The sequence below is a fragment of the Oncorhynchus gorbuscha genome, linkage group LG09 (assembly GCF_021184085.1).
Source record: "Oncorhynchus gorbuscha isolate QuinsamMale2020 ecotype Even-year linkage group LG09, OgorEven_v1.0, whole genome shotgun sequence".
Lineage (NCBI taxonomy): Eukaryota > Metazoa > Chordata > Actinopteri > Salmoniformes > Salmonidae > Oncorhynchus > Oncorhynchus gorbuscha.
Genome location: NC_060181.1, coordinates 31,717,064 through 31,738,513, shown reverse-complemented (window position 1 = coordinate 31,738,513; position 21,450 = coordinate 31,717,064). Strand labels below are relative to the sequence as shown.

The 21,450-nt window shown below is 42.2% G+C and overlaps 1 protein-coding gene across 3 annotated transcripts in view; it reads right to left on the bottom strand.

The window, feature by feature from the left end:
- Window positions 1-21,450, bottom strand: part of LOC124043398 (collagen alpha-1(XXII) chain-like) — a 61,076-nt gene that overhangs the window by 7,011 nt on the left and 32,615 nt on the right. For 2 of the 3 annotated variants that reach the window (XM_046361971.1, XM_046361973.1), the window contains 37 exons: window positions 20,997-21,050; window positions 20,832-20,876; window positions 18,805-18,858; window positions 18,625-18,678; window positions 17,862-17,897; window positions 17,712-17,741; window positions 17,348-17,401; window positions 17,129-17,182; window positions 14,564-14,617; window positions 13,929-13,982; window positions 13,742-13,795; window positions 13,553-13,606; window positions 13,192-13,245; window positions 11,193-11,237; window positions 10,869-10,931; window positions 10,686-10,739; window positions 10,277-10,318; window positions 9,963-9,995; window positions 9,279-9,332; window positions 8,879-8,932; window positions 8,044-8,097; window positions 7,906-7,959; window positions 7,707-7,760; window positions 4,389-4,493; window positions 3,528-3,572; window positions 2,937-3,014; window positions 2,792-2,827; window positions 2,571-2,669; window positions 2,318-2,353; window positions 2,098-2,211; window positions 1,586-1,639; window positions 1,304-1,411; window positions 1,115-1,168; window positions 856-909; window positions 585-638; window positions 379-432; window positions 78-122 (listed from right to left, as the gene is read on the bottom strand). In XM_046361971.1, the coding sequence (XP_046217927.1) occupies window positions 78-122; window positions 379-432; window positions 585-638; window positions 856-909; window positions 1,115-1,168; window positions 1,304-1,411; window positions 1,586-1,639; window positions 2,098-2,211; window positions 2,318-2,353; window positions 2,571-2,669; window positions 2,792-2,827; window positions 2,937-3,014; window positions 3,528-3,572; window positions 4,389-4,493; window positions 7,707-7,760; window positions 7,906-7,959; window positions 8,044-8,097; window positions 8,879-8,932; window positions 9,279-9,332; window positions 9,963-9,995; window positions 10,277-10,318; window positions 10,686-10,739; window positions 10,869-10,931; window positions 11,193-11,237; window positions 13,192-13,245; window positions 13,553-13,606; window positions 13,742-13,795; window positions 13,929-13,982; window positions 14,564-14,617; window positions 17,129-17,182; window positions 17,348-17,401; window positions 17,712-17,741; window positions 17,862-17,897; window positions 18,625-18,678; window positions 18,805-18,858; window positions 20,832-20,876; window positions 20,997-21,050 (2,094 nt within the window). The remainder of the gene's footprint in view (window positions 1-77; window positions 123-378; window positions 433-584; window positions 639-855; window positions 910-1,114; window positions 1,169-1,303; window positions 1,412-1,585; window positions 1,640-2,097; window positions 2,212-2,317; window positions 2,354-2,570; window positions 2,670-2,791; window positions 2,828-2,936; window positions 3,015-3,527; window positions 3,573-4,388; window positions 4,494-7,706; window positions 7,761-7,905; window positions 7,960-8,043; window positions 8,098-8,878; window positions 8,933-9,278; window positions 9,333-9,962; window positions 9,996-10,276; window positions 10,319-10,685; window positions 10,740-10,868; window positions 10,932-11,192; window positions 11,238-13,191; window positions 13,246-13,552; window positions 13,607-13,741; window positions 13,796-13,928; window positions 13,983-14,563; window positions 14,618-17,128; window positions 17,183-17,347; window positions 17,402-17,711; window positions 17,742-17,861; window positions 17,898-18,624; window positions 18,679-18,804; window positions 18,859-20,831; window positions 20,877-20,996; window positions 21,051-21,450) is intronic. The other variant, XM_046361972.1, reaches the window with a different exon arrangement.

The window sequence follows — 21,450 nt, the reverse complement described above, 5'->3', positions numbered from 1 at the left end:
CGTTCATATTCACCACATTACGGCCTCCTAGTGATCTAATGTATTGAGAATTGTGACATGGGAGTCAATGGGCTGACCTTTGAACCTGGTTGTCCAGGCTCTCCTCTGTGACCCTTGAAGCCCTGTGTGGAAAGAATGACCAACATGAATACACCACCAATGTTTCCATACGAGTGAAATGATATCTCCATTTTCCAGAGTCTTAAATAATCATTCCCACAGACTTAGTTACATTCACATTGTTTAAAACATTTTAGCAGACGCTCTAATTCAGAGTGATTTTGTTCATACTGGTCCCCCATGGGAATCAAACCCACAACCTTGGTGTTGCATGTGCTATGCTCTACCAACTGAGCCACACAGGACCTAGTTACTTACAGGCATTCCCCTGAGACCTGGTTGTCCTGGTGGTCCTGTCTCTCCTTGTTTACCCTGAAATGACAACAGAGTTAGATTACACGCCAAGGGAATGATGTGCAGGTCAATATGAAGGGGACCCGTAGTGTGCCATGTATAAAAAACAGAATATACAGAACATACAGAATATCCTGGGAATATAGTCAGGCCATATCATGTGTACTCACAGGTTCTCCTTGTTCTCCTGGTCGGCCATCTTTGCCAATTTTACCCATTTGACCCTGTGAAACAAGGTTATTCAGCCTTTAGTCTTTTTGTTGTCAGCCTTGGGTTTCAAACTGTTTATTCACATTCCACTCCATAAATGACACGTGTGTTTTCATGGACAGATTGAAAGCGAGTTTATAGTGGAGTTGTTACTATCACACCAAAACTATTTGAAGTTTTTAGCAGGTCCTTTCGAGTCCTTCACAAAACTTGATCAACATTGTTTCTCACCATTAAGCCTGGTAGACCTGGTGGCCCCTGGATTCCCTTCATCCCCTCCTTTCCCTGCAGAGACAAAACAAACACAAGACAGTTCCACAGTTTCAACCATGATAAATCAACAACAGCACTATGACGATTAATGTCCTCTGCCACAACACTCATCCCAGGTGACCTATATGGCCAGCCAGTGGGACGAGGCCGGTAGAAAACTGATGACATGTAATCTAATATGATGTCTGGAAATAAAACATATGGGCAACATCCTGACTTTTTCTCCAGGGGCTCCTGGGGGACCAATGGGGCCGGGTTGACCGTCGTTACCCTACAGAGAGACGAAGAGGGAGGAGTCAGTAAGAACATTCATTCTACTGGCGATACTAAATAGTAAAAAGAGCAGGCTGACAGATGGGTTAATGGTAGGTTCTGTTAGCACAACCAGGCAGGTACAGGTACTCACAGGATTCCCCGTGATGCCAGCAGCACCGGGGTGGCCAGGGGGTCCGGTGTGACCCGTTTCACCTTTGTCTCCAGGTCCTCCTTGGGGTCCTCTATCACCTTTCACACCCTGTGGAACGAAGAACAAATGATACATATCACCTCTGGCCACTGTGTTGTACAGCAGGTGACATAACACACACACAAACCACGGGATGTTTTCAGGTCTTCAACTCGATAATGCATATTCTATGGAAGATGAATGTGTGTGGTTGATAAGCGGGTGTGGTTGAGGAGGACTTGCCTTCTCTCCGTTGGCTCCTGGGGGTCCAGCGGGTCCGGTCGGGCCTGCTTGGCCCTGTAATGATAATGACAGAGACACCATCAGTCTCTGGGCAACTAAAGGCTCTCTCACTACATCTCTCTTTCTGGTCTGTTTTGTCTTTCGCCCCCCCCCCCCCATCTCTGGCTCTCTAAAAAAAACATCTGCAGCTATTCCTGATATTCCTGATCATTCACTGCACCCCCCCCCCGGAGGACAGGAAGCCTAATGATGCTGAGAGCCAGGCTGTTAGCTTCCCGCCACTCCAGTCAAACACAGTGTGATGGATACAGGAGACTCCTCGCTATTCTCCTGGGCTGCTGTCTGAGGCATACTACTTCTATGAAGTTGTACAAAGTCCCCTTTGCAGTGTTTCAAGCATGAAGAAGCGGCATGGAAAGGATCAGAATGATTCAGGATGTGCATCTCCCAGTAAAGGGATACCTTTATCAGACAACAGATGGAATAGCATGGTGCTATGACTTTGTCCTTACTTGGTACCCGTCCTGTCCGTTCTTCCCTGGAGGTCCGGCGGGTCCCTTGTCTCCTGGTGTCCCTGGGAGACCAGGCTGTCCCGGGGGTCCGGCCGGGCAGTCTGAACACACATCCTGAAGGACAAGGAGAAACACTTAGCGATGAAAGAATATGTCCGTGTCAGGATGTTTTCAGATGATAGAGGCAACAGTACTATGGTAATGGGGCTCTCTTCCTTACCTTCAGATTCAAATCTGACAAGTCTGCTGCTGCCCCCTGAAAGAGATTGCGTCCATTATTATGCAAAGGTGGATTGGACTGATACACTTCACACTGATAATCACATCATGCATTTGAATACATCCCCATTGGTGAGCCATCACGTCAGTGCCGTGACAAAGAAGGTACAGTATAGTGAAGGTGCAATATTTGGTCTCAGTTTGCTGTGTTGTTGGGACGTTTCCGACCCCATTTACTGTACTGGTCAACTCACTGGCTCTCCTGGGGATCCCTTCTCTCCTGGTCGTCCTGGTAAACCATTGTGTCCTGCAGGTCCCTGTGTACCTGCGACGCCTGGCAGACCTCTCATGCCCTGAACCAGGAAACAAACAGCAGTCAGTTGAACTTTTATTTGAACATTACTCAGTTTACGTTTTCACTTTGTCACACTAAGGCTGAGCATAATTATGACAAAATGTCAAAAATTGTTTTTACCGGTGATCCAACTGCACCATTGGGCCCTGAAGGTCCCTGTAAAAGATACATATGTTCTCAGACATGTTCAAAATAATGTGCCTGTGTGAGTGTGTGTGTGTGTGTGTGTGTGTGTGTGTGTGTGTGTGTGTGTGTGTGTCTCTACCGGGGGTCCGACTTTGCCTTCTCCTGGTGGACCCCTGTCCCCTGGACCCCCCTGAAGTCCCTGGGATCCGGGTTGGCCCTGGAACAGACAGAACCTTGGTTACCATCCAGTAAGACACAAACAGAACCTTGTTCACCTTCCATCTAGGGTACACTGTGTCCTGTTAATGCAATAGCCAATACTTTCTAATGACATTACTGTAATATCGTAACGCTTGGCTCAGAGAGTTCTGCTGTGCTGAGCAGAGTGGTTGTTGATCTCTGCAGGTCTTCGCTGCTCAGGCAAGATACATCAACGTGTGTTTATTTCTAACAGAGAATCCAATTAGAAGTTTCAGTATTCAGTGTGGCAATCATAAAGGTGACCAGGGCGGATGATTTAACAACAACAGAATTCTCTCTCCTGCTCCTCAAAAAGTTGTTGTTAAATCATTGTGTCAAAGAAAATTGCTTTAGGGCAACCAAAATTAATCATTTTCTTCCTATGCTAGAGAATACAAATTTTTTGCTTTGTCACCAGATAGAATCTGGCTTCAAAGCACTGTGTTTCTCCCTCCCCCTCCTCCCCCAACCCAACTTAAAAATGAGTTACCTTCTGTCCGGGAGGTCCTTCAATTCCCCGCTGCCCAGGGTCACCCTGTAATATAATATCACACATACCACTATTATGAGCCCGCCGGCGGGTCAAATCAAACACTAAGCATTTAATGTCTTATAGCAGGACATGTGGTCCTCCACCTCCCTGGGCTACGGTAACAGTAACCACTTTAACAGTGGAGAATAGTCAACTAGTGTAACGTACTGCTGTAGGCATGACTGTTATGTGCCCCTATATTCCCTGTACAATACTTTTGAGGCTAGGGTTATGTGTTATGGGCCAGCAGCTGACAGTAGTTAAATGGAACTGTTATAAACCACACACACCCAGCACCTGTACACCGTCCTGCTGGGTTCCTTCATTAGTTTCATGTGATAAAAGCACAAACTGGGTATGTGCTCTTTGTTTGCTTTCTCAGCACTATCACCATATGGCCTGTGGTTTAGAAAATGAGTAAACAGGTTCCAGGTCAAATCACTGGCATAACTGTATAATGTGGGTTGTACGGTACTAACATAACCAGTCATATTTTAATATGGTTGTATTTAAATGCATGTTGATTTATGCACATGTGCAGCCAATACCCGTACAGGATGTGAAGGGATTTTCATTTGAAACTCCAGAGCCTGAGGTTTTAATTGCCTGATTGCATAAGTGTCAACAAACTCTGGTTCATATTTCTTAGAGTCAAGATAGATGTGTGTTCACTCTGCAGTCAGGAGATTTCCCTCACTACGGCACCAGACCAGGCTAAACTCTTGACCTTGGTTATAGTGGTGTCACGGACAGGAGAAACTACTAGCCGTAACAACGAGGTTTGAACGTCTTATGAAGAGTGATGTTTCTATGTCTTACGTTCTGTCCGTCTTTGCCCTTCCCTGGTAGGCCAGGGGGTCCTTGTATGCCTGCATCTCCAGGGGGACCTGGGGGGCCAGCACGACCCTCCTTCCCCAAATCTCCCTGGAACACATAGCATAGTCATTCATACAGCGCAAGTTACTAGAACACATGAGTTACAATATGATGTCCCTAGAACACATGAGTTAGAATATGATGTTACTAGAACACTTGAGTTACAAGTTACAATATGTTGTTTCTAGAACACATGAGTTACAATATGATATTCCTAGAACACATGAGATACAATATGATATTCCTAGAACACATGAGATACAATATGATATTCCTAGAACACATGAGATACAATATGATGTCCATAGAACACATGAGTTACAATATGATGTTGCTAGAACATGTGAGTTACAATAGGATGTCCCTAGAACACGTGAGTTACAATATGATGTCACTAGAACACATGAGTTACAATATGATGTCACTAGAACACATGAGTTACAATATGATGTTACTAGAACACATGAGTTACAATATGATGTCCATAGAACACATGAGTTACAATATGATATTCCTAGAACACATGAGTTACAATATGATATTCCTAGAACACATGAGATACAATATGATATTCCTAGAACACATGAGATAAAATATGGTGTCCCTAGAACACGTGAGTTACAATATGATGTCCATAGAACACATGAGTTACAATATGATGTCCCTAGAACACATGAGATAAAATATGATGTTACTAGAACACTGGAGTGACGAGATACAATATGTTGTTCCTAGAACATTTACATTTAACACATGAGTTACAATATGATATTCCTAGAACACATGAGTTACAATATGATGTCCCTAGAACACGTGAGTTACAATATGATATTCCTAGAACACATGAGTTACAATATGATATTCCTAGAACACATGAGTTACAATATGATGTCCCTAGAACACGTGAGTTACAATATGATATTCCTAGAACACATGAGTTACAATATGATATTCCTAGAACACATGAGTTACAATATGATGTCCCTAGAACACGTGAGTTACAATATGATATTCCTAGAACACATGAGTTACAATATGATATTCCTAGAACACATGAGTTACAATATGATGTCCCTAGAACACATGAGTCACAATATGATGTCCCTAGAACACATGAGTTATAATATGATGTCTCTAGAACACATGAGTTACAAGTTACAATATGATGTCCCTAGAACACATGAGTTACAAGTTACAAAATGATGTCCCTAGAACACATGAGATATGAGTTACAATATGATATTCCTAGAACACATGAGTTACGAGTTACAATATGATGTTGCTAGAACACTGGAGTGACGAGTTACAATATGTTGTTCCTAGAACACATGAGTTACAATATGATATTCCTAGAACACATGAGTCACAATATGATGTCCCTAGAACACATGAGTTATAATATGATGTCCCTAGAACACTTGAGTTACGAGTTACAATATGATGTCTCTAGAACACATGAGTTACAATATGATGTTGCTAGAACACGTGAGTTACAATATGATGTCCCTAGAACACGTGAGTTACAATATAATGTCCCTAGAACACGTGAGTTACAATATGATGTCCCTAGAACACATGAGTTACAATATGATGTCCCTAGAACACACGAGTTACAATATGATGTCCCTAGAACACGTGAGTTACAATATGATGTCCCTAGAACACGTGAGTTACAATATGATATTCCTAGAACACATGAGTTACAATATGATATTCCTAGAACACATGAGTTACAATATGATGTCCCTAGAACACGTGAGTTACAATATGATATTCCTAGAACACATGAGTTACAATATGATATTCCTAGAACACATGAGTTACAATATGATGTCCCTAGAACACATGAGTTACAATATGATGTCCCTAGAACACGTGAGTTACAATATGATATTCCTAGAACACATGAGTTACAATATGATATTCCTAGAACACATGAGTTACAATATGATGTCCCTAGAACACATGAGTCACAATATGATGTCCCTAGAACACATGAGTTATAATATGATGTCTCTAGAACACATGAGTTACAAGTTACAATATGATGTCCCTAGAACACATGAGTTACAAGTTACAAAATGATGTCCCTAGAACACATGAGATATGAGTTACAATATGATATTCCTAGAACACATGAGTTACGAGTTACAATATGATGTTGCTAGAACACTGGAGTGACGAGTTACAATATGTTGTTCCTAGAACACATGAGTTACAATATGATATTCCTAGAACACATGAGTCACAATATGATGTCCCTAGAACACATGAGTTATAATATGATGTCCCTAGAACACTTGAGTTACGAGTTACAATATGATGTCTCTAGAACACATGAGTTACAATATGATGTTGCTAGAACACGTGAGTTACAATATGATGTCCCTAGAACACGTGAGTTACAATATAATGTCCCTAGAACACGTGAGTTACAATATGATGTCCCTAGAACACATGAGTTACAATATGATGTCCCTAGAACACACGAGTTACAATATGATGTCCATAGAACACGTGAGTTACAATATGATGTCCCTAGAACACGTGAGTTACAATATGATGTCCCTAGAACACGTGAGTTACAATATGATGTCCCTAGAACACGTGAGTTACAATATGATGTCCCTAGAACACGTGAGTTACAATATGATGTCCCTAGAACACATGAGTTACAATATGATGTCCCTAGAACACATGAGTTACAATATGATGTCCATAGAACACGTGAGTTACAATATGATGTCCCTAGTACACGTGAGTTACAATATGATGTCCCTAGAACACATGAGTTACAATATGATGTCCCTAGAACACATGAGTTACAATATGATGTCCCTAGAACACGTGAGTTACAATATGATGTCCCTAGAACACGTGAGTTACAATATGATGTCCCTAGAACACGTGAGTTACAATATGATGTCCATAGAACACGTGAGTTACAATATGATGTCCATAGAACACATGAGTTACAATATGATGTCCCTAGAACACATGAGTTACAATATGATGTCCCTAGAACACATGAGTTACAATATGATGTCCCTAGAACACATGAGTTACAATATGATGTCCCTAGAACACATGAGTTACAATATGATGTCCCTAGAACACGTGAGTTACAATATGATGTCCCTAGAACACGTGAGTTACAATATGATGTTCCTAGAACACGTGAGTTACAATATGATGTCCCTGTTACAACACATTTGAGATCACATTTGTTTTGATGCATATAGCAGTGATAAGATTACTGACCCTCTCTCCTCTCTGTCCAGCTATTCCAGGTGGTCCAAGGGTTCCAGGGATGCCCTGTGTCATAGACAGAGAGAGCAGTTCAAGGCACACGTTAGGTTAAAGGTTAGTTTAAAGCATTGGGGATGTCCTCAGACACCAACAAACAAATTCCATATGTTTAAAATGTTTTTGGATTGTCATCTCCACAAAATGAACCTACCGCATTGCCAGGCAATCCACGGGTGCCCTGCGTACCCTGCAATCCTGGAGGACCCTGGAAGAGAAACAAGGCTTCATTCACAACTGTCTATATGTAGGAGTATTATCAAATACACAGTCTTAAGGACCCAAAACTTACAGGGTCTCCTTGTCTCCCAGTCTCTCCTTTAGGGCCGATGTCTCCTTTAGGGCCCTGAATTGAAGGGGATAACAAACAAACTTGCCAGCCATTTAAGATATGAAGGACGCTGAAATCATTCACTATAGTATGTCAAATTATGTCGAAGTTTGATTTTCTATTTTCCAATGGATGACACCTTATGTAGAGCCCTATACAATATACGGTGCAGAGAACATCGACGGAATCACAGAATCCAGACATTAAAACAGAATTAACAATATATTTTTTATTATTGAGCTTAGCAGGGAATGAACTAAATGTATTGAAAAGTATTTAATTTGTCCGAGTTTATCATAAGACATGAATAGAATGCGTCAGTGATTCGTATTTCCTGCAACTTTGTGAAGACGCTCTAGCCGTTACCGAGGAGGCTAAGGAAAACCGTCTTCTCAATGAAATGTTAATTACAAAGTATCCTATGCTTACCTGGCAGAAAGATATCATGATTATTTCATCAATTCAGGTTATTTGTTTTGAAAAGTCTACCATCACTTGTGCAAAACCACCGCTAAACAAGAGCCTCTTGCTAGGTACCCACTTGAAATTAAAGGGTAACTAGGCTACAATGTTTCCTAGACCTAACAAATTGTCTCCTGGTGTGGTTTAAGCATTGTAGTGGACTTAGAACATCCATTTTGGTTGTTTTTCTAACAAAACAGAATTAGGCAAAAAATGTAATGGATTTTATCGTGCCCATCTTATGTTATTGTTACTACATGGGTTGTGAATAGGTGAGTGTCCAATTCTAAATAACATTTGATTGACTGACTGACTGATTGATTAAACTTCTTACCTGTGGTCCAGCCAGTCCTTTAAAGCCTGGTTCACCAGGCAGTCCTCGTTGACCCTTCAGACAACAAACGGGTTAGTAACATCCCCAGAATTATGTTCAACATCAAACAAATTATACCGTATTTTGCTCTTTCGCAATGCCAGATGATTCCTTTAAAAACCAAGCACACAGTGCCCACCCTAGTGGTGGAGTGCTGTCACTATTTTAGTACACATAGAGAGAGCACTGTAAGTGCAGCATGGTTGATGTCCATTTGACTCTACCAAATAAAAGGGGGCACTTGAATCGATTCACATCTCTTCTACCATCTAGTGGAGAGTTTGGAGCATTGCTGACGTCCCAAAATGCAGCCTTATGTTACTCCTTTGGTAAAAGGCTCATTTTATTCGGAATAACTCACAATCTCTCCTGGATTCCCCTGCTCTCCCTTTTCTCCTCTCGCTCCAGGATTTCCCTATGGAGAAAGAAAAAGGATGAACGCATGTCCAAGTTGGGAAATCTAGCTGTATAGTAATACATGTTATGTACAGTTTCCAGGACTGGCCACACACTGTTATTTTGTATCAACTAAATACCACATAAAAAATGCCTATACAAGCATTAGACCTGAAGAACATTTCTCACACAGAGCCGTTTCTACCAGCCAGGTCACACCAGATCGACTTCAGTATTCAACGTTTTTCCAGGATGTCAGGAAATGCCTTCAATACAGTCCACTGGGGGCTACGTGAGAGCCTATTACATATAGTAGGCTATCGGCCTTAAATCGCGCGCTCCAGCCCCTAACGATCGCGGATCCAATCCCAGTGCTAGACACTGGTTTAAATGTTTTATTTTCTGGTTTAACCGTCCCTGGACAAAAGTTGAATACTGAGTAAGTTGAGTGGTCCTGTGTAGCTCAGTTGGTAGAGCATGGCGCTTGTAACGCCAGGGTAGTGGGTTTGATCCCCGGGACCACCCATACGTAGAATGTATGCACACATGACTGTAAGTCGCTTTGGATAAAAGCGTCTGCTAAATGGCATATATTATTATTATTATATAAGTAAGACAGTGAGATCTTGTTGGTTTCTACAGTACTTACAGGCTCACCAGGCTCAGGGATAACATTGGCTACCTGAGAGAAAAACACAACAGAGAGAGAGAGACAAGTTATCCAACAAGCATCCTCAGATTGCAATGCACTTTTCCAATACGTTTTTTGTTTGCTTAGTTGTACATGGATCACTAAAAATATATATATATATATATATGCATGACACAAATATTATTCGGATAACAGACATGTCAATTTTCACAGTTCGAATTTACTCCAATACGTCCTGTCCTTCAATGAGGTTTATTACAGTGTCTTAATATGCTCTTTTGCTCCATTCAACATCCCTTGACTTTACTCACATTTCCTGGTATTCCTGGAGTTCCCTTGGGTCCTGTGTCACCCTGAGGCAACACACACAGAGTGTGGGAATGTTAATTAGCTCATTACAACACACTAGTCCCCTGGTGGTAGTTAGTGAGACAAAGTGGAGAGGGAAGGCTCTGTGACTGATACACCCTCTGGTACAAGCAGGAATTATCTTTCATGCAGCTAGCATAGCTTTTATGCTAATAAGCATGCTTATCCAATCCCTCCTCAAACAAAACACAGTGTAACAAGAATCTTGTTCACTGTTACTGACTGTCAATAACACGTTCTAGTAACAGTAAAGGTAAGAGATCGTACGGCATTTAAAGGATGTTGTGACACACAGTAGCTAGCTGTTTACATGAGTCCTTGCAGATCTATCGTCTCATATCTCGGTCTTACCTTGTCACCTTTGTCACCCTTTGGCCCGAAAGAGCCATCTTGTCCCCTGTCACCCTAAAAAAAGAAAACACAAGACATAAACAAGACTATAGTACACAAGGAGATTTCGATGCGAGCTGGCGTTGGGCTGAAGCCCACATTTCAGGAATGTGGCTTTAATGATGGCTATGAGATCAATCTCACCTGTCCTCCTTTCTCTCCTCTTGGTCCAACGACCCCTGGTTGTCCAGTTAAACCAACTGGTCCCTGTAACACGCACACACACACACGCACACACACACACACACACACACACACACACACACACACACACACACACACACACACACACACACACACACACACACACACACACACACACACACACACACACACACACACACACACACACACACACACACACACACACACACACACACACACACAGAAAGATTAAGAGCATGTGGGATGGGGTACTTTGAGTTGAGTATAATGATTTAAGGTGATAGCCATGTATTATTGACTTACACTCTCTCCTCCAGGTCCTCTTGGCCCAGGTGTTCCTTCTTCACCCTATAGCAGTGACACATTCTGTCATCATGAGATCATACGATTCCTCAGACAATGCTTGACATTTCTGTAACACCGTATAATAACCACCTTGCAATCATAGCCGTTTGCATTAAAATGGGGAGCTGTAAGGAGCCATATGCAATAAGAAAATGTTACGTCTATAAATGCACAGCAGTGGCAGTCAGTGCCGATGAGGTTGGACGATTTTTTTAATGAGCATGGCCTTATTTCCATTACAGCATATTGGATGACTGTCATTCATACTCCGTTCACCCAGTTCAATGTAACAGCGATAGGTTTAGGCTTCTACGTGATACTCGAATTTTCCCTATTCCCATCATGAGGTTGCTGCAACCCAGCCTATGAATGAAAGTTTACGACATACGTGAACACAAGTCGAGAGACAAAATTGAGGTGACACAGTGACACTTGCACACTCTTGCCTGCATCTAGCTGATATATCTAGCTATCCAACAGTTGCAAACGAGAGTTTCTATTGGACAAATGCTAGTATTTTTTATCTCCATTTTGTTCTGTTTGCTTCAGTTTAAGAAACGTTTTTCAACAGAATCGGCAGAATGAATACACCCCTGATCAACACAGTCTGGTTGTGGTCCTCGCATCCATGCGCTCTCCTCTCACCTCTTCTCTTTGCTTATGGACTTCAATGGACAACACATCAGATGTATGCGACCAGATGAAAAAAACGTTCCAAGCCAAACCTCTACACACAGGCTACATCCTTGTCACCATAGCTAAAGTAACTTCATAGTCAGCATAGCTAATAGAACTAACGCGCAGGTAAACCCGCTACAATCATGCAGTAACGTTACAGTGTAGTCAGTAAGCAGTTACACAGGTGGCAATACACTTGTAAAACCAAAAGCTTAGCTTGACTTGGAATAGTTCCAGTGTTCTGTTGGATAGTCATAGCCAGCTAGCTAATATAGCATCCCTCTATTTGAGCAGGGTGTTTTTTTGAGCAGGGTGTTTCAGTAGGCTAAACTAGCAAGCTCCATTTGCTAGCTAAGTGAAACTGAGAGTAAAAAAAACACTCACTACAGTATATATATTTCTCTCTTGCTTCTCCTTCATTTTAGAAGAAATTAATTTGTTCAAAACTGTTCAACTATTGTCTTTCTCTATCTTTGAGTCAACTACTCACCACATGTTATGCACTGCAGTGCTAGCTAGCTGTAGTTTATGCTTTCAATACTTGATTCATTCTCTGATCATTTGATTGGGTGGACAACATGTCAGTTCATGCTGCAAGAGCTCTGATAGGTTGGAAGACATCCTCTGGAAGTTGTCATAATTATTGTGTAAGTCTATGGAAGGGGATGAGAAACATGATCCTCTGAGGTTTTGTATTGAAGTCAATGTACACAGAGGAGGAGGGAAGCTAGCTGTCCTCTGGCTACACCATGGTGCTACCCTACAGAGTGCTGTTGAGGCTACTGTAGACATTCATCGGAAAACAGTGTGTTTTTATCAATTATGTGGAGACGTGATTATATTTAGTATAGTTTTACCTAAAAGGGATCACTTTTTAATGTTTTACCATTTTTGTTTTTATAATTCACTGAGGAAGATGGTCCTCCTCTGAGGAACCTCCACTGATGCACAGGTATATCTCAGAAGGTTTCTATCCAACTCCCTGAGTTGAAACATAATGCCATTAATTTAGTTTTGCTACTCCTTTTCCCATTTAACAATCCCTCCAGCTCAAGTGAAATGGATACTTTAAAAGTCACCTTTATAGGCTCCATATAAACTTTAGCCTGCATCACTTTTATGACGAGCCATTGATATGGCCAGGGTGTCCAGATATAGGTTGTATCTAAAATGGCACCCTATTGTAATTTCTATGCAGTTCACTACTTTTGACCAGAAGTGCACTATTTAGGAAAAAGGTTACCATTTTGGACAAAGACAAAGAGTAGTATCACTGTACCTTAGGACCAGGTTTACCAGGGAAGCCATCCAATCCAGACTCTCCTCTAGGCCCCTATGGAGATTAATGAAAAACACAGCTTTATACATGTATGGTATTGTATCAGATATTATCCCAACTAACACATTACGTTGTCACAACGTTGGCAAATAGGTTGTGAAAGAAGGTTGGTCATGGCATTACCATGTGACAACAATCTGAGAACATAAACGTGTCAGTAGGGATAACACGCTGGCACACTGTCCTCCATGCCTTTGGAATGCTACATATTATTAGATGTTTCCTTACTGTTAGTAAGGAATAAAAACCTGAAACATTCCGTTGGTTAGGAAACATGAATCACTATTACTACTACACTGACCTTGTCTCCGTCATTTCCTGGAACTCCGTCCAGCCCATCGTTTCCAGGTAAACCCTTTCAACAATAAATATTATATAGGGATACGTCTGGGACACGAGTACTTTGACAACTCAATGGTACATCAGTGGATCATATAACATGTCACCATGTCAAATGTAAATGTGAAGAAAGCAAATACAGTAAACTTACAGCTTTGCCAGGCTCTCCTAGTTTCCCTGAAAATCCAATCTCACCAGGTAGACCCTAAGCAAAGAATATATATACATTTTAGCTTTCTATTATTTCATTTCCTCTATGAGCTTTTGGAATGACAGCTGACAGTACATCTGCGCTGTACAGCCTTCAATGTAAAGGATTGTTGGTGCACAGAACTCACAGGAGGTCCAGTTTGTCCAGGGTTTCCTTGCCCTCCAGGAGGCCCCTGGGGACCCTGTAATGAGAGATGGCATCATCAATAAAGACTGTCATCAACCTCAGTCCAACAGGGAAGACATTCTAGGTTGGCCTGATATTCAGTCATAGCTCCAAGCTGTGGAAATATCAAGAGTTATTCCTGGTTGGCTAGTCACACAGTCAGGAAAAAGTCCAGGACCTCAGGCGCTAATTATTGCTTTTAAGAGCGATATGGACTCTAAAATAATTGATGTCATGTGGATGAGTTCCCGAAGTGGCAGAGCATATTTTCCCTCCAGTGGAAGTGTTTAGTGAAGCTAGTGTTGAGAGATCAGTAATGTCAGGTATGTGGTCCCTGGTGAGTAGTTAACATCAAGAAGAAAATGTTTTCCAATGAGCCAGAGCCTGATATAACAGCTGTGCTGATAACTGACACATACTCCATTCATAATATCAGAAAGAGATCTTATGAAGCAGCGAGTCATACTATTACACATAGCCTTCATGTTCCAACAGATTGTTTTGTCATGGAATATATCTGTAAATGGTCTGATGCTGTAGGACACAATAAAGAGCACCTGCAATATATAGCACATAGACATGAAATAGGCTTCTTACAGGAGGTCCGGGTAGCCCATCGACACCGGGTAATCCACTTTCACCTTTCTTGCCCTGAAAAAGATAGACGCAAAATCAACCCTCATACATCAAAACATGTCAAAATGGGAGAAAATAAACATGTTTATTCACTTAGTACAATCAACCCTTTAAAACCTTTGTTGCTCTAGCAACTCCTGTATTCAACTCTCTCATTCTCTGGACTGTGATATCCTGCCCTCTGCAGGACTGTTTAAGCTACAGTGTCATGGTTAACCTGAGACGGCCTTAGTGCTGTGACAGATATATGTAAAGGATGGGGGGTGGACAGTTATTTGAGGCTTGTCAGGGAAACAGTTGACTAATGATGGCTGTGGTGTGGACTGCGGTCTGTGTGAGGAACCAGGAGAGCACGGCCCTGTCCACCATGACAGACCCATTATCACAGCAGACATCCCCTCAGTGACTTCACATCCTCAATACACCTACACACACACACTCAGACCATCCCACATCACACCACAGCAGAGTTCACAGCAGCAGTAACAACAATACTGAGGTACAGTTAAGTGCTACAAGCCACAGCAGAACAGCCAAAAAGGATCAAGCTGTAACTAATTGGAGTGTTGAACAGAACAGAGAGGACTCGGCCATGGGTATCCACAGTAAACAGGCTAGACTAAGAGCTCCAGTAGAGATAGCAGATACAAGGAGGAAACAGCAGGTAGGTAGCCTAGCAGTTAAGAGCATTGGGCCAACTGAAAGGCCGCTGGTAGCACTCCCCGAGCCGACTAGTGAAAAATCGGACAATGTGCCCTTGAGCAAGGCACTTAACCCTAATTGCTCCTGTAAGTCGCTCTGGATAAGAGTGTCTGCTAAATGACAAAACATGTCAATACTGCATATATAGGGTGATGCCTTCTCCATACTGTACCAAATACAGTGACATCTCCACATTCATATGAGAAACATGTCATTTTCTAAATGTATTGCCATCAGAGCCCTATGACAAAGGTACTCCTCAACACAATACAGTGATAGATCTTTTGTTATAGTTAGAAAACATCTCATTCCATTAACTGTGTGCTATCTAAACGCCAGCTGATGTTACATCCTACCGCTCGCTCCAGGAGGTCTGGCTCAGTCAGATTACCCAGCAAACCAAAATTGATTCTATAAACGTTCCCAAAACGTTCTAATAACACAAAAACTGTCCATTCCCAGAACCCATTTTGTTATTATATTACCTAAAAACCTAATAAGAACCTTGTGGGGGGGGGGTTCTACTAAGCTATATGGAATTGTTTTAAGAAGGTCATACCAAGGATCATTTAGCTATTGGATTTTGAATTTTAAGACCACTTGAAGTATCCCCCTAGAATTTATTTTTACATTTATTTAACCGTTTATTTTTGGTTTAGTGTCCATATATACTTTAGAAATTATATACTACAATTTTTTTCAACTGGTACCGGGGACCTTCAGACAATTCTTGTGAGGCCTGTGAGCATCCTAGTGTCAAAAAACAACAACAGAGGGGACATATTAGTGTGTACCCCAAACTGTTCGGTCGCTACGGACAGAAGTTGGCAGATCGGCTGTACCGACTTCAGACCAGACCCAAGACGCTTGTGGGAGTCGTAGAGTAAAACGGAGAGTCTCATCTTTCCACAGAGGGGTCATGCTATTTTGTAGGCCATTCAGACGCTACAGACAATTTTGAGAGAAGACCAATTTTCGGAATGTCTCATGGTCTGACAAACACCTCTCTATCGCTGTCACCTATCACTGCAGATGCAGATGTGCAACATAGACGGATGATTTGGATTGAGACGCATACCATGCAACAAAGAAACGGATATCTCTAGCTTTAAACTGACAGATTTGAATGGGTTTGGACATTGACCTTCATGGGTTAAAACATTTTCTGGAGGATTTTCTTTTTGAATTCAAAAACATTAATTTTATGTTTTTGAGGCGTTATTGTTATGTCATGCCTATAAAACAAATTGAATTGTTAGATAAAACCCTAAATACAATTTAAGGAAAATGTTAGCTAATGTCTTGGGAATCTTCCCGGCTTGCTGGGTAGTCACTACTGTCAGAGCAGGGCTTCCTGTCTCTGTTACAGCCTTCTGTGGTGTTTTGTGGTGTTCCTGGGGTAGGACTGTTGACAGGTCTGAAGCGGTGGATCTACTACTCATTAATAGAATATCCGTGTATTTATTGTTAGGATATTGACACGGATGTTAAGGTTCATAAACCTTTTACACCATCCCTGTTTCTACGAGACAGTTGACTTCCTAAACTGCCCCTGTAGAAAAACAAAGGGACGAATCCGACAGCAGTCCAACAGCTGTGTACTGCTGTAATACAGATTACTGTGTGCTGTCAACATGCAGTCACTATGACTACAGGGCTTTGATACCGAGAGGCACATTTTTTACTTTTGAGAATATGGGAGGAAACCTGTTTGTGCCACGCCTAAACCTCTTATGACTAAAGTATCAGTGAGGTCAGATGTAGGCCTACAGTATAACTGTAATCAAAAGCATGTAAATCCTATAACAAAGGTTAAACTCTTACCCTTTGGCCAAACTCTCCAGGTTCGCCAGGTAAACCAAGTTGACCAGGTGCACCCTAGGAAAAAAAAGCACTTGTCATTTTTCTACCTCAGCTTTGACTGGTAAAGCTGTAGAGCCAGTGGGCCTTTTTTGTGTTCGTCTGTTATCTATACAGATAACATAATAGGGATAAAGATGAAGGTGGGGTCTACAGAGGAAGTAATAAATTGTGGTTCCTTACAGGGGGTCCTGGGGGGCCGTCAGGCCCTGGAGGGCCACGAGGTCCTGGGGGTCCCTGGAACACAGAACAGACAGAAAGACATAACAGATTCAGAGTCCATGAGAGACAGACATCACTTAATAACAATACACTGTATGTCACAGGAGCATTATACTGTCCATGTTACTGTAAACATTGCTGTGTAGTAACTCAACCTCTGTGCAATCTAGTGTACTTTCCTTCATGACCTTACATGACACACTGTTATTCAATGGCAACAGATGGAGACTTAGTAATGCAGTTGATGGTTTTAAAGATACAGACCCATGCACAAAATACTGAACAGAAAAATATGAAGATAAAATTACTATATCCATGTACTCACATCCACTCCTTTCAAGCCCTCGCTCTGAACCTGTGTGGTGGTTTAAATAACATTTTCAGTATGTGTTTTTACAATCACTCTACGTTGTTTCAGGTTGGCATTGGCATCCATGCTAGTGGAGTATACAGTACATGACATTAAAATACTTACCATATCCCCAGGCATTCCAGCAGGGCCCATCTCTCCCTGCAAGAAAAAACGTTGTCTCTTTAAATCATTTGTGTGGTTTATGGGGTAATATTTCAGATGGCAAATATACATTAATGTCAATGACAAGAGCAATAGTAGTTTCTGGTATGTAGTGTTATGCGAAGTTGAACTTTTCATACAGTGTGTGCGTGTGCGTGTGCGTGTGCGTGTGCGTGTGCGTGTGTGTGTGTGTGTGTGTGTGTGTGTGTGTGTGTGTGTGTGTGTGTGTGTGTGTGTGTGTGTGTGTGTGTGCGTGTGCGTGTGCGTGTGCGTGTGTGTGTGTGTTCGCGCGTGTGTGTGTGCTCGTGTGTAATTATAGACAGACAAGATTAATGTATTATCATATCAGACAGATTAATGGGCCACCTTTGATGGTAAAAGAGGGGGATGAAAAGAGGTTGGAAAACAGAGGCTCATCTGGAAAACACAGACTGTAGTTCAGTCTGACAGGAGTTAAGTCTGGCGAACGATTTTGTAGATTTTTTAAAGGTTTACCTGCACTGATCATAATATTATGTGAATGTTTTACCGGCTAATGCACTGATTGCGAGTCTCTCTGGATGAGACATTCAGCCTATCAATCCTAAAATGATGCATAGCATATCAACTCTTGTTTCATGCGTTTTCTTGAGTGTTCTTTGAGGAAAGTTTTGTCCCGATTCACATATTGTATTGTTCATGATCATGTGTTGTATTACAGTGTTTGATAGAGAGAGGACCATACCTTTTCCCCTTTCACTCCAGCGGCTCCAGGTGCCCCAGTCAGTCCTCCCAAACCCTAGACAGTAAATCAAAACAAAACAGCATTCTGAAATGAGCAGTTATTACCAGTGAAAGAAATATTCAGGTCTTTCTCTTCTGTAAACATCGTTATGCACCTGCAAAACAGAAAATGACAACTCACATCTTTTCCAGGAACACCAGGTTTTCCAGGGAATCCGTCAATACCTTTGGCACCCTGTGAGGAAGAAGGACAGTGTTCAATGTTGAATAGAAATGGTACAAGGTACATAAGAGATGAGATTCTAAAGTAACCTGCTATGACTAACATTAACCTTGCCACATCTTCCCAGCTGTACTGCATTCTATCTAAGACCTTGTTGTTTCATCACTTTTTCCAGCCGGTAGCAAGTGCTGAATACATCACACACATGTCTCGCATGCTTTGTGACTGTTCTATCTGCCAACAACAAGGGTACCCCTGACCCCTATCTGACCCCGAGAGGACTCTCCTAACCACCACTTCCTGTTCTGAACCACCACTTCCTGTTCTGAGCCACCACTTCCTGTTCTGAACCACCATTTCCTCTGTCACCTCCAGAGAAGTAAATGCTTCTCCAGACTGTTCTGTTCTCAAACCTACTACATGGCTTTCTTTGGGGGGTCGGTGGAGGTTGGTGGAGAAGACCCATGTGGAGGTTGGTGGAGAAGACCCATGCGGAGGTTGGTGGAGAAGACCCATGTGGAGGTTGGTGGAGAAGACCCATGTGGAGGTTGGTGGAGAAGACCCATGTGGAGGTTGGTGGAGAAGACCCATGTGGAGGTTGGTGGAGAAGACCCATGTGGAGGTTGGTGGAGAAGACCCATGTGGAGGTTGGTGGAGAAGACCCATGTGGAGGTTGGTGGAGAAGACCCATGTGGAGGTTGGTGGAGAAGACCCATGTGGAGGTTGGTGGAGAAGACCCATGTGGAGATTGGTGGAGAAGACCCATGTGGAGGTTGGTGGAGAAGACCCATGTGGAGGTTGGTGGAGAAGACCCATGTGGAGGTTGGTGGAGAAGACCCATGTGGAGGTTGGTGGAGAAGACCCATGTGGAGGTTGGTGGAGAAGACCCATGTGGAGGTTGGTGGAGAAGACCCATGTGGAGGTTGGTGGAGAAGACCCATGTGGTATGTGCAGTACTGTACAGGGTTAATGATTCTTCACTTTATGTGTTGACAGCCTGGACAATGAAGGACATGCAAAGATGTTCTGTTTCGCATCCTCAGAGACGTATGTCAACGACCAATGGATGTGGTATACACGGGTTATGAGTGTGTTATAAAGTCTTTATGTAGGTGTTGCCGTTTTCTCCTCGGCTGTCAGTTCGTTTCACCCAACTCACCATGTAAATAATCTTCTACTCTGCTGTGGGCGTACACCTAAAAACCCTTCTCCTTGAACCCCAGTCTATCTCTATGACACTTACCAGCACATCTAAGTCCTATCATTTCACATCATCACCCAACGCAGAGGACAATCTGTATATCAAAGCCTAATAACAACCATAGTCCTCAACGACCCACTTGACATACTGTGTGAAGCCCAGTAGGCCAGGAATCATATAAGCTACACAATGTTGGGTGCTACTTCAGTATAATCATTTTAATCATAGACCACCATCATGATTGACTAGTGTGTTCTGTCTAGACGATGGCCATCAGCAGCAGTGAAAGTCTATATTTCATGAAGTCCTTAAAGTTTAGAGGAAACCGAGGCACTGACACACAGTACTGAAGGTAGCTAGCCCCTAGCTAGTATTATTAGGATCCGCACCCTCGGGCCCAGGAGAGGAAATGTGGAGAGTACATCAAGGAAGCCAGTCCACATCTGTCTGTACCATTACTCCCCTCTGGGATTGAGGTCTATATTCCTTCTCATAAACTACGGACTTAACCCTTAAATAGGAAAGATCTGTCAATTGTTTAAAATTCTATTACCTTTATTTCAAGTTGTTTACCCGCAGGGAATTGGTATAACCACACCTGCACAGGTGTGTCAGCTAAGTGTGTCAGTCTCTGCTATTTAGAGTTAACCAAGCCTGGTGGAGCTTTCTATTCTCAACTCTGTACATGCAGTTATATTTGATTTCTTTAACCAGTCATGCTCGTGATGACCTATGATACTTGACGATCATTTGAATCAAATATAGGACATGTAACAATACTTACCCTTAATCCTCCTGATCCTTTATCTCCTTTCAAACCTTTTTCACCCTAACATAGTACAACACAGACATACAGTAACATCCAAAGATACGTTTAGAAAACATAGGTTGGTCTGAAACTATTTACTTGGCTTATGTATCACATATATTCATTGTTGCCTCTACTCACACCGACACCTTTGGGTCCAGATGAACCAGGAAGTCCCGAGTCTCCTTCAATTCCCTGTAGGAACAAAACGACCAGACATTATATTGACGGATAACAGATGCTGAGTAAAGACCAGTAACCAACCTACAGATACGGTACTACTGATGCAATGTTATTTCCCAATCATTTCAAGTTGAGCAGTAGTATTACATAGTAGGTCAAAGGAGGGGTAAGAGATTAAAAGGGGTAGATGGGAAAAAGCCCATTTTGCTGTGTCTAACTTGACAAGTTAACTTGGGAGGTACAGTATATGGATTCTGTAGAGGCAAATGAGCAACCAGAACAGCAACAACACCTGTTAGCATTGTGACCCTCTTGGGGGCCCCTTCCCCTGACCTTTGTTCTGACTGTGCCAAGTGTGGGATTGTCAGAGTGCAATGGAAAGCCACCGATGGCCTACGCTAGGCTCCCTGAG